A 12,651-nucleotide genomic window follows, 5' to 3' on the forward strand; every position below is an offset into this window, starting at 1 on the left:
GGAGAATTTAAATAACATGTTTAGACAAAGGTTGTGCAACCCATTAATTGTGCTATGCGTGTTGTTTTTGTATTCGCTCTCTGTTGCAGTGCTGGTATGCCAAGGGTTTTTGAGCAGACTTGTAATTTTTTTCACATGAGGCTGAATGTCATCTATGATGGCGTCTCGAGAGCTATCGAAGAAATGTCGTTCCGAGTTTGGTTACGAGTGTTTTGTTTTCACTGCGTAAACAATTTTGTCACGAATTACACTGTTAAAAAAATCCATCTTAAATTTACGAAGAATGCTGGTTACAATTTTATCTAGTGTTCTTAGTACGGGTAATGTGTTCATTTACTTTGAATATGAATCCACAAAAATGATATTGGTACAGAAGTAAAACAATCAGAAATAAGTTAAGACTACAGCAAGAACACACATTTAGCTGCCACGTGTGTGTTTACCTTGTTTATAACGAATAAACAAAACGCGGAAGTTGGGATACGACGTTGTTTATACGAAGAACCTGTTATCTAAATTTACAAAGAAGTTTTTGAGAATTTGAGGTGAAGTCTTCTTTGAAAATCCCGGAAATTTACTGTAATTTACAACAGTGTGGAAGAACCCATCAGAACTTTGTGACTATGACAGTGTAAGGAAGCTGCGCAGAAATTTTTGTTTTATTCCTTTGGCAATATTACCTGACTTGGTCAGTGAAAAATCATAAAAGACCTGGACAAATCAGATAAAATTTGCGGTATTTCGTTTGCGGATTTCGCTGGACACCCTGATATTAACTTCTTGTTTAGGTATACATCATGCTGGATATGCCTGTGAGATGTTAAAAGTTCGAGAAATGTAGCCAACTTATAAGATTGTAGTTTTCCTCCATATTGGCCACAATTTGCAGTTAAGCACAATTTGAAGTGAAAGTTTGGTAGACATTCGTAAATACTGTGACATTAATAGAGAGCGTTGTGAGATAATCAATTACTTACTCTTAACATAATATTAAATTTTTAGTAACTAAAAAAAAATCTCTCGAGTCTATTAAGGATTTACGCACTGTCACTCTAAAAATTCGGGTGGATAATAAAAAATTAATTCGAGAGGAAATTGGTAAGCCCGAAAGGGGAGGGCTCAATCTCCTCCCAAGACGGGATGACTGAACGCAGAGAGGATCTTCGTACATCTTCTTCCCGCGCTATCACTAATGAAGTGAAGGCGCTCCATCTACAAGTCTTCCTGGAGAGCTCTGATGATCAAAAGAGGGCGGATGCCTCTCCGGCGGAAGAAAAGATCCCGCCATTTTGAAGACAGGGACAGAAATTCGAGCAGATGGAACGAGTAATGTCCGCTCGTTTGCCGAGAATTTTCTGCTTTCTTCTTCTGACGATTGAAGAGGAAGGGAAGGGAACTTTCCTCATTTTCGCAGAGTAATGTTACAATTATTTGGCGATAGTGTTCGACCTTCAGAATTTAATCGAGAGGGTTTCTATAGCATGGTAGTTCATGGCTTTCCATACGGACAGGTAACCTAGTAGTCCGAAGGTTTAGTCGTAGCAATTTAGAACACAAAACCGCACGGCAGTGCGTAAAATATTTAAGTTTATAGTATTTTGGCTCCCGTTTTGTTAATAAATGAAAATCCTGTGTCGGATCCTAGGAATGGTGTTAGCAGAATTAGCATTTTCAGAGAACGAAGCACGGATGCTTTTGAACACTGGGAATGAAGGATCATTATATCTTTTCCAGCTTACAGATTGACTGATGCATATCGGGCATGGCTGATGTTGGTGTGTTTTTTTTATCAATAATTCTTTTTTTTCGTTCTTCAGATTTTCTCTATGACATACAGTGCAAACTAACAAAGGCGTACGTCCAAAATTATTTAAATCAATCTTCCCCGTTGAAAGGATCATTAAAAAAAGTCGACGTTTTTGATATAATGATCTTGTGATGTGATAGAGGAGCATTTTACGGAATGAACGGCAGCACCCGTGGAAAACCCACCGAATCACGGCAACGTCCGCCACGTGTCCCACTTGCGAAGTGTCTGGGCGAGAGCTCGTCCGGTGCCTCTTCGTTGGAGGCTACTGGCCCGGCCACTCAGCCAGCGCCTTGGTGGTTCAGTACCCAAACCTTTATTCCCTCGTCAAATTCAAGTGACGTATCTTCTGAGATAAAACAATATTCATCGATTTTATTTTAACTGCAGCCAATATCTATTCAAAATCTACTTTAATAGTAAATTGATGTAATAACTATCATTTTTTTTTAAACTGTTATAAAATTTCTTTCATACGTCGGTAAAGAAGTATCACTTTAAATTATAAATAAACCAAACTAAAAAGTAGAAAATAAATAATAGTTTAAAAAACTAAAAAACACGCTTTATATAGAAAACCAAACTAAAAAATATAAAATAAATTTTAATAAATTTGAATTAAGAATAGTGTAAATTTTTTTAATAAATATAAATTAATAATAGTGTATATAAAAAAAAATATTTTATTTAAAAAAAAGCGTGGAGTGCATGGTGTCAATAGTTATAAATATTTTGACATATATGAGTAGAAGGAATAAAATACATTTTTTCTTATATACACTATAATTAATTTATATTTATTAAAAAATTTTACACTATTCTTAATTCAAATTTATTACAGTTTATTATTGTGTTTTCCTTTCAGTGAGAAATAGGCCAAAACCTTTAGTGTTACACTAAAGTGTCTTTTGGGTATAAATTATTATTGAATAAAAAAGAAATTTGACTAATATCTTCCTAGTAGAAAATTTACTGAACACTGATATTACTCCCATTATTGATTGACTAGAAATTCTTCAAATGTTTATCAGAAAAAATAATACTGTTTGGATTATAATGCTCGCATGTGTTTAGATTTGATTTCTCCCCTTCCAAGCACGCAAAAAATTCTGATACAGTTTTTTTAACTCATTTGATATTGAAATAAATTTTATAAACCTTTTGCCTCGTTTGAAGGTTTTTGAGGTTACTTCTTTTTTTCGAAGAGGCTTGGTATAATTACTTTTTTCACAGCATAATTACCAACTTAAAGGCGTTTGTGACCTAGCAGATAATTTTTTATCATTTGCGTAAAACGTTAATACTAGATTAGGTTATTTTCCTGGAATAAAAAAATATAAGTAGGCTACATCTAATGCACAAATTTTTCTTACATAAATAAGTTGTCGAAATACTGTTTTTAATATTTTGGTTGCATTCTCTTAAGGATAAATAATTGAATTATATCATTACAGGAGGTAAACTTTACACGTTACATGTCTATGCTAGCAGGTTATTTATGTCTTGATAAAAAAATTCTGATAGGATTTTGTATGATTTTATTTCCTTGTAGAAACCCTCAAAGTTAAAAATTGTGAAATAAATTTTATTTCTGTAAGTTATGTGCGTAGAATGAATATGTATAACTTTAATAAATAATTGAAAGAATATAGAAATTAAACCATAGAAACCTGTGATGTCAGGATTTTGGGAAAACCTAGCCTATATAATTTTTAATGAATGAAGACAAAGGCTTATCCAAAACTGTATACCACATGATTTCATGCATTCAGTACGATTGTCATACAAATTTGCCTTTAAGTTCATAAAAACAACTATTAAATAAGGGCTTGTTTAAAGACTATATATGTATGTATTATCAATTTATTAAAAGTAAAAAAAGAACCGAAATATTAGAAGAAATAATTGTCCTTAAGTTTTGAATTTTTTAAAAAGGCCTTTCATAAACGATTAAATATGCCGTGGTTATATTATGAACTTATTAAGAATGCAAAACCACAACCCGCTTTAGTTCTGGATCTGTGCATTTCGCCAGCTTTATTTCGCTTTGACGTGACCGTCGTGCGCAAGTCGGCTGGCGGCCCTTCGCTTGTGCGTTCCTCGGTGCGTGGAAGGGTTGAGCGTGTGCGTGCGTGCGTGTCCTTGTGCGTCCTTAACGAGGAAATCGATAGGAAAATAACCCCGGGCAGCGAATTGTGTCGCCCAAATCGAATTTCTCGCCACCCTCCCGGCCCCCTTCCTCCTCCCAGTTTCCTCCTATAACTTCCTCCCCCCCCCCCCCCCCCCCGTCAGCCCTTCCACCCCTCCACGGCTGGTTGAGGACCCCGCGGCTACGAGGGTCGCCGGTAAGATCCGTGTCATGTGAAACACCGCCACTTCTGCCGCGACGCCGGCAGGAACCCTTTGGTTCCGAGCCTTCGCCAGATTTCTGAAGTGTTAACATCTCAGCTCTCGGTATGTCGCATTTATAATAATTTATTTCCCATTTTTTTTACACTTTGTTAACAATTATCACTTAATTAACCAGGAAATTTAGCACTCACGAAAGCAAGCTTGTATGTGAGTACATACATCTAGTCACTTCAAATTACATGCGGTATTTTGACGATTGTAAACATTTGTAAATGTATAATAACTAATAAATAAATATATAAAATATAACCTAAGAAACTTTACATTATTTATATAAAGATGAAAGTAAAAAAAGAGCTATTTATTAAAATTCAATATTATGTGTAAACAAAAAACTTATAAATTATAACATTGTTACACGAATAAATGAAAATATAATTAAATAGAAATTAGTATTTAAGTAAAGTACAGGTACAAAGTTATAACAATATATAAAATTTACTTCAATACTGAAGCTAAATTTGGTGGGAGTAATTTCGCGAATGGAATGGAACGGAAGTCGCGTGGAACGGAAATGCTGTGGCGGATGACGCGAACCAAAGTTCACAAAGACAAAGGGAAACTTTACAGTATTAACTGTTCAGTGAACTAAAAAAAAAAAAAAACAAATACGGTCATTATTTTTAACTAAATTCCTTGTCGAAAAACAGGTCCAAAGTCGGGGTATTTTTATATTTCACTTTTATCGATGCCGTTTCATTACGTAGTTCAACCTTTCGCTCTGCAAATCGAATGATTCGATAATCAACGTAGCTGCTCCGGCAACGAATTCTAGCGACGGATGCGGAAACTTATAGCGTGATTCGCGTCCAAAAATGTATTTTGAATCACAATCTGCGTATTTTTATCACGCTCGGCATAATTTTAAAGAATTCTACGTTAAATTTCGTGTCCGAGTTTCATGTTATAATTGTATTTCCATCATGAGAACACATTAATTTGCTCGTTACCCAGGTTAGATATTACACACCTGTAGCGAATAACGAAAGACTAGCTAACTGTGATAATTTTGGAATCATAATAGGGCGACAGAAAAAAAAATCTGTTTTTGCGAACTTGCTTTTTTCACCCTATTGACAAACAAAAAAAAGTACTGAATGTGAAATGTGTTTTGCCATTAAACATGCAACACACATACGACAGCCACCAAGGTTTAAAAGTTCCTCTCTCTCTCTCTCTCTCTCTCCCCCCCCCCCCCTTTAACCCGCAAGACATGTTTGAGATAAATGGCTTTAGTTCAATTTTCAACAGTCCGTCGTAAAAAAAATCATTGTGCGAGAACACATTACAAAGATTTAACAGATAAATTTGGTAAAATATAATAATAATAAAAGTAATAATAAAAATTCACCAGTGTAACTATCATTTGGGGAAAAAATTGATAGCATTTAAGAAAAATGCCGCATCCGCGACGCGATAGAATCGTAAATTATTTCTAATCTGAAAGTATGTTGCGCACGCGAATTTTGTCGTACTCACGTCACATATGTGTCAAATATGATTGGCTAGGAAGTTATTTTATTTGCTTCACACCCGTCGCTTTTTTTTCGCACTATTGTGATACCACCATTAACCGAACTCCGTCATTAATTAAAGAAGTGTGTATTCGAGGTTATTCTCACTATAATTCTATGTAAGGCTTTTTTGGTTAGCCAATCCATTTGCCATCTTTTACTTATTTTTTATTTATTTAAATTGTATATTTTCTTTTTTATTTGTTCGATAATAAAGTAAAGACCAGAAGCTGGTGTTATTTAAGTTCCATTTGAATTACTTGTAAGGGTTCGAGCTTCTGATAACAACTGTAATGTTTCATCACACTTCATACGCCAGTTGTAAACGGCCGCTTTTAATACATCTGACACCACCTCTGTTAAGACTAAAAATATAAATTTAAAAATAAGAAATCTGTCAAAAATAATATAGTTACATGATTCCTGAGGGAATAAGGCACAAAACGTACCCAACAGGCGGTCAGAAAGTTTCTGCTATCACTATAAATCGAACATATATGCTCGCACCAGAAAATGTATGCAATCACAGGATGGCTGACCGGATGAGAAGAAGAAAAAAAACAGAGCGGCCTTCGAAAAACGAAGATGATCATAGATATCAATCAGTAGCTGGACATACTGCTAAAAAAAAATTTCCTACACATTCGTGTAACACAATAACTAAACTCAGATTCTGTTCCAAAACAATAATAATTACATGGCACTTTAGCAAATAATAATTATAACTTAAGTTATTTAAGTTTTTACAGTGCTTTGAAAACCTTAAGGCTGTTCACTATATTCTCAATATTCATTGAACTGTTTTATATATAAAAAAAAACAAATTTAAAGGAAGTAGTTAACATGTAATTATCTGAATAAAAAATGTAAAAAAAGTAATCACTATACATAAACATAAAGAAATTACCCCGAAACATTATCAACACTAAAGGCCATATGGCTAGAGACCGGAAAAATTCGCGAATTCATTTCGCGATAGGCTAAAATTCAAATCTTTATACCTCAGTGCTGCCTCTGCTATTAGGTAACAACTCACCTGGATGACTCTGGGCCAATGAGAAACACCCAACCGAAGCTTTATCGAATCACACCCAGGCTGCTACGCTGGAACGTCTCACAAGACAGCAGCCAATGAGTGGGTGGCGTTTGACCGAGTGTACGTAGAACTATGGAGTTCATCCGACAGGTCATTGAACCCGCGAATTTTTCCGGTCCCTACATATGGCGTCCAGTTTGCCATAAAAAGAAATGCAAACAAAAATGCGAAGTAAAATGGAGTACGTGCTCTGCACAACAGCTGTGCATTGGCGCAGTGCCGGCACGCTACACAGTCGCTGCTGACTCGCACAGCACGCCTGTAGCGGCACAGCTGACGAGGCGAACACACTCCCTCGCCCGCCGCAGGCTACCTTATAAATATACCCTTAAAATACTTCAAAACCGTGCAAAACGCGTTAAAATGATGTGTTTTTTTTATTCCAAGCGCAACATTGCACGAGCGAGTGGAGAACTTCAGATGTGTCCAGGACTGATTCTGGGTCAGGTTGGTTGGGGAGCGGGAGGGGGTTTACGGTCAGCTAATGTTCAGGTATCCGCCTAGCGAGGGGCATACTTGTGCTAGTGAGGCAGGGATAATTGCGACGCTCGCTGGTGCTTCTAGCGCGTTATGGTCTTCTCTTCGTGCACAGGGCAACTATTGTGTTCCAGCGGTAACCATAACCTTGTATGGTGAGGAAATGAAGACAAAGGAGTAATGCAGGTATCTTGAGTGCCTTGCAGGATCCTCTTCCGGGAGTTTCATGCCTAAAAATTATTCTAAAAAACGTACTTTCCATCCATTTCCATTTTTCCAAAACAAAAAAAAAAGAAACTTAAAAACGGAAATACGTCGGCGTATTTTTAAATGCGTTTAGTAAACAGACAGCCTTCGGATATCTTGAACAGTTTTAAAATCGCGTAGGTTTTTTTTTTTGAAGCTCTGCGCACAGTGTGTGTGCCCGGGCAGGCGGCGGGAGTTCCAAGGCCTCCCAGGAGACGGCAGAGACTCGTTGCTCGGCAACTCGCGACCCTTGCCCTCGACGCCGGGCGGCAGAGGCGAGACAAACAACCCTGCAGGCTGCGGACAATAGGCGGCGGCGGTATCGCTCGTTATCTCCTACCTCCCTACCCCTCTCTCTCTTTCTGCCAGGGTCGTCGCGCATTCCCTTTGAGCCGCGACCATACCAGGGCTGGACCGCGGCGCGCGGGAGTCCGTGTTGCAAAGAGACCCGCGCGGGGAGACATCGCCTCAGATTTCCCCGGCCCCTCAACCCCCCCCCCCCCCTTTCCATCGCGAGTCCGTGAGCGCGAGACGCGAGCAAAAGGCTCCTCCAGTCAGTGGCGGATATAGGCATGTTTGCTTGGAGGGGGGGGGGGGAGAAGATGTGGGTTACATTGAAGGCGGAGGGGCGAAATAGAATTCGTGTACTGGTACTAAAAAAAAAACCGTCAGCAACTAGGGGTACAGACGGTTTCATTATAATTCTACACGTGCTTCACAGCCAAAAAAAACCCTCGCAATTTGTTTTTCATAACTTCCGTCATCCACCGCGTCCAGGCATATAAATATGTATAATCCAGAACTGCGTTTAAACCACGGTTTTTCTTTACCTCGACATTAAAGAAAGAGTTCTGACTAAAAGTTTAAAGTAAGAACTTGGAAGTTAGGTTGGCGTTTTTTGGATTTAGCCAGCCAATGCAATTTGATCAAGATACTTTTTTTTTATTTTGCAATTAAAATTGCAGGTTATCCATTACTAGATTGATAAGAAGTGAATGAAAGACAGTTCGTACTTTATTTTCAAAATAAAAAGTCGAGTTTTGGAATGCCAGCTTCTTGGAAAAAATTCATAGATAGTTATGACGCGAAAACGTTTGTGAAGAGAAACCCAGTAGCTTTCGTTTGTTTTCAGTGTATACAGTTACAAAATTAGTTGTGACTAAATGATATTAAGTGACGTTCTAGAATAAATTTTTCCAATTCCATCTTTAATACATTTTTAAGTTTGAGTAGTCTGAAAACATAAGTTTTAAAAGTAAGTAGATTATTTAGTAACATGAAGAACATAATAATTTAATTGTAGTATGTGTATTATATAGATGCACGGAAATATTTAAAAAATTCCAATTTCATGCAAATTTTAATTTTAATAGTTTAAATTAATATTATTTTAAAAAAACATGCATTCAAACAATATTTGACTTGTAAATTTTTTTTTAACTATGTGAAAAATTGATGATTTTCAAAGAAGGACGTACCATTTTTATGAGTGATTCACCTTTTATCTGCAAATAAAAAAACTGGAAAGATTTTTCTTTAGAGTAAATAATACAATATTTAACCTCACATGATGCAGACTTGAACCTCTCCCCTTCTTCTACATGTCAACACAAATTCACCCTTCGCTCTCTCGCGATCAAGACACACACTCAGTCACGCTGGTTCGAAGGAAAGTAAATTCTGCCCCCCCCCCCCCCTCCTCCAAGACCCCTTCTCACTGCACGCGTTCACAGAACAAGATAAAGCTTCGTGACGAACTGGGGAGAGGGAACTGGTCTGCTCGAAGCGTGATTGGTTTCCGAGATCAAAAGAGACGCCGGATCAACGTTTAGCGAATCTTGTTTGTCGGATGAAGCGGCGCTGTGGGGGGGGGGGGGGGGTGAGGGGTGGCGGTGCAGCAAGTGACGTGCGCTTGTGAAAACTGTTGTCGGGGGACCGGGTTTGCCCCACACTCGTCCCCGTTGTGTGTGCTCTATGGAGCTGACGTTCAGGTTCAGCACTGCACAAACACACACACTGAATGTGTAATTATAGTTCAATGAAACTACACACTCCACAGGGTGTCCATAAAATAATGTCCCAGCTTCAATGGTGTATCAGTTTAATTTAGACTATTTACAACAAATCACACATCAAAAATGAAGATAAACCAACCTATTTTTTTTTACAAATGTTATAACATGTGCATCTTCAGTTATACGGCAACTCATCCAACCTAAGTCCAATTCTCCCCACACTTGGATAACAACATTTTTAGTAATGGAAGCAGTAGCCTATTCAATTCTGGGTCTCAACTCTGGCAAATCATTAGGTAGCTGCAGAACGCAGAAAATATCCCTACTAATATTATAAATGTGAATGTAAGTTTGTTTGTTACGCTTTCACGCGAAAACTCTTAACCGATAATCATGAAACTTTGTACACATTTTCTTGGAGGTATTAAAAGTAACAAAGGATACTTTTTATTTAATTTTTTTTACGAAAGATTATTACTTAATATTATAAATGTGAATGTAAGTTTGTTTGTTACGCTTTCACGCGAAAACTACTTAACCGATCATCATGAAACTTTGTACACATTTTCTTGGAGGTATTAGAAGTAACATAGGATACTTTTTATTAAAAAAATATTTCTTACTAAAGATAAAAAAATGTTTGTCAAAAAATTTCAAAATCTAGCTACTTTAACGCCATCTAGCATTCCAGTTATGAAGTTCCAACCATGAGTACTGTAATACCTTTGTACTGTATTATCGACGGTCAAAATTCAAAATGATTTATTTTTGTTACAGAGAAATATATTTTATTGATTCATCTCTGATACTTATTTAATGGCTTCAATGCGAGCGAAGCCGCGGGTAAAAGCTAGTATTTTATAAAGCTCAAAATGGAAAAAGTCTGTAAAGTCGGTTTACGGACGATAATTTTACGTGATAACGTCATAAGAAAACATTGATGAAAAATTGCATACTTTTTAATTTTCAAATATTATTTACAGTTTTTGCAAATTTAATTTAATTAATTTGTTTAAATATAATCACGAAAAATTAGTTAAAAAGCCCGCCTTAACCTGTTTGATTATAAAAGCTTTTCTCTCACGGTGGTTGGCCGGTTCTTGCATGCTTGGCTCAGGCGGAACGTGACAATTTTTCGTACGTGTAGCCGGTGTTCATCGATTTATAAGACGTTATCACGTCAAAAAAAATAGCATGGTGTTGTGTCAGGTAAACGGGCCAGCGAAACAGAGCTCTGTCGTCTCGACCAATACGACCTATCCAACAAACAACCCATGTCTTTGAAAAACCTTAGTATTTAATTTCATATAGGTAATGCTATTACGCAACTGATACATGAATAAGCTTGAATTTGTAAAATTGTATGATGTTTGGGGGAACTGAAAAAGAACAGTCGGTTTAGGTGCTCACTTTAGTGCGAAGGTTCTGGGTTCGAATACCGGGTATGGTATGTGTGTTTTTATAACTGTAAGGTTAATTTAAGTTCAGCTCCTTTTTTTTTTTAGCCTACTAGCTTGAAAAGCGTAGTCTTTAACAAGGCCAGTAAAACACACCCAACAGAAGGCAACGTAACATCATGGCAGAATCATTCGGGCTATGAGGCCTTGCAAGGCGATCCGACGTTTTCCGTTTCTTCTGAGCGGAACCACAGTTCCACGTACACACGCATGAAACATTATGATTGCTGGCTTTCTGCATTTTCAATCATTGTTATTGTTTCATTGTAATTCCTACGTATGTTTTCACAATATAAGTATTGCATATAATTTGTATTGTTAATTTTGTGCATAAGATATGTCATAAGGCGTTGTTTTATATTTGCAAGAATACAAGGGAAATAATAATTTTAAAATTTTACCTGACTGATTGCGTAATGACCACTCAATATAAGTTCATTTTCTGAGTTTCCTCATGCGAATAACGCATAGGCTATATCTTTATGGGTATGATCATATCTGGAGTTCGCGAAAGGAAAAAAACGGTGCTTGGTGCTGAGATACTGTTTTCATTTCAGTGTCATTAAAACTTGAAATTGATAGGAATATAATTTATGTTTGTTGGAACGTGTAGCTACACAGAAATCTATTTTTTTTGTTGTAATCCTACAACTATTCCTTTGGAAACCATTTGCAAAGAAAAAATAACGTAAATTTGTACAACAAATTTATATGGTTATTTTTTCATGTAGGTATATGTTTAAAAGAAAACATAATCGAATATTTAACAAATAAACTTTATTATGTTTTATTATACGTAGTTATGTTCTCATTTAATACTGGGAAGCTATTCAGGGAACGGTTAACAAATTAATTTTAACCAATGTAGGTTCTAGGCAAGAAGCCGAAACCAGTGTTACTACGAACTTGCGATAAAGCTGCTTTCAGGTAAATGTACAAATGTAAAAAAATCTGAAAATTTTACATGATTATTTCAGGTCGATTTACAAACATTTCCACAGCGTACGTCGTCTTCGTCTAAGAGTAACTGGTCTCTGCACGTAAATCAATACAGCGGCATTACTTCTCCCCACTCCAAGATGTCCAGCTGCCTACAGGTTTATTATCTCTGGGCACGATACATCGATATGTATCGAAGGGTTGTATCCCCGTGCACGATATGCCGCAGTATGAGAGACCTTCTATAGGAAGGTAATGGCCGGCTGTTTGTTGACGTGAGGAACGCGCATTCTCAGAGTAGGTACCCACCAGCTACTACCGCAACTCTTAACGCAAGGCTCCTATAGAGAGCCTTGGAGTCTCAACGGCTGTTAGAGCAATAAAGGCGTGGGATATTGCTTGCAGGTGGTGAGTTTCTTGACATTTGTTAACTGTAATTTTTTCGAATCCTTTTGGGAAATGGCACGTACATCCAGTGTCCTTCATAAGGTGTGCATTCAAAGAACTTGATATGTTTTTCTCAGCGAATATGCCTGCGCTTGCATGTACAGTATAGGGATTTGTAATTTAAAAATCTAGTAGCTAGATATTTTTCTTATATTTCTTTATTGGTCAGCCAATGACGCGAGAAGCTAAGAAAATAATGGCACAAATGGAGAGATATAAAATATGTGTGTGTGTGTTGTGA

General features: G+C 37.0%; 1 protein-coding gene across 1 annotated transcript in view; it reads left to right on the forward strand.

Moving 5' to 3' along the window:
* Window positions 1–12,651, forward strand: part of LOC134533398 (homeobox protein SIX6-like) — a 112,696-nt gene that overhangs the window by 71,555 nt on the left and 28,490 nt on the right. The window contains 2 exon segments of the mRNA XM_063370919.1: window positions 7,739–7,827; window positions 12,369–12,371. Of these exon segments, the coding sequence (XP_063226989.1) occupies window positions 7,739–7,827; window positions 12,369–12,371 (92 nt within the window).

The sequence above is a fragment of the Bacillus rossius genome, chromosome 6 (assembly GCF_032445375.1).
Source record: "Bacillus rossius redtenbacheri isolate Brsri chromosome 6, Brsri_v3, whole genome shotgun sequence".
Taxonomy (NCBI): domain Eukaryota; kingdom Metazoa; phylum Arthropoda; class Insecta; order Phasmatodea; family Bacillidae; genus Bacillus; species Bacillus rossius.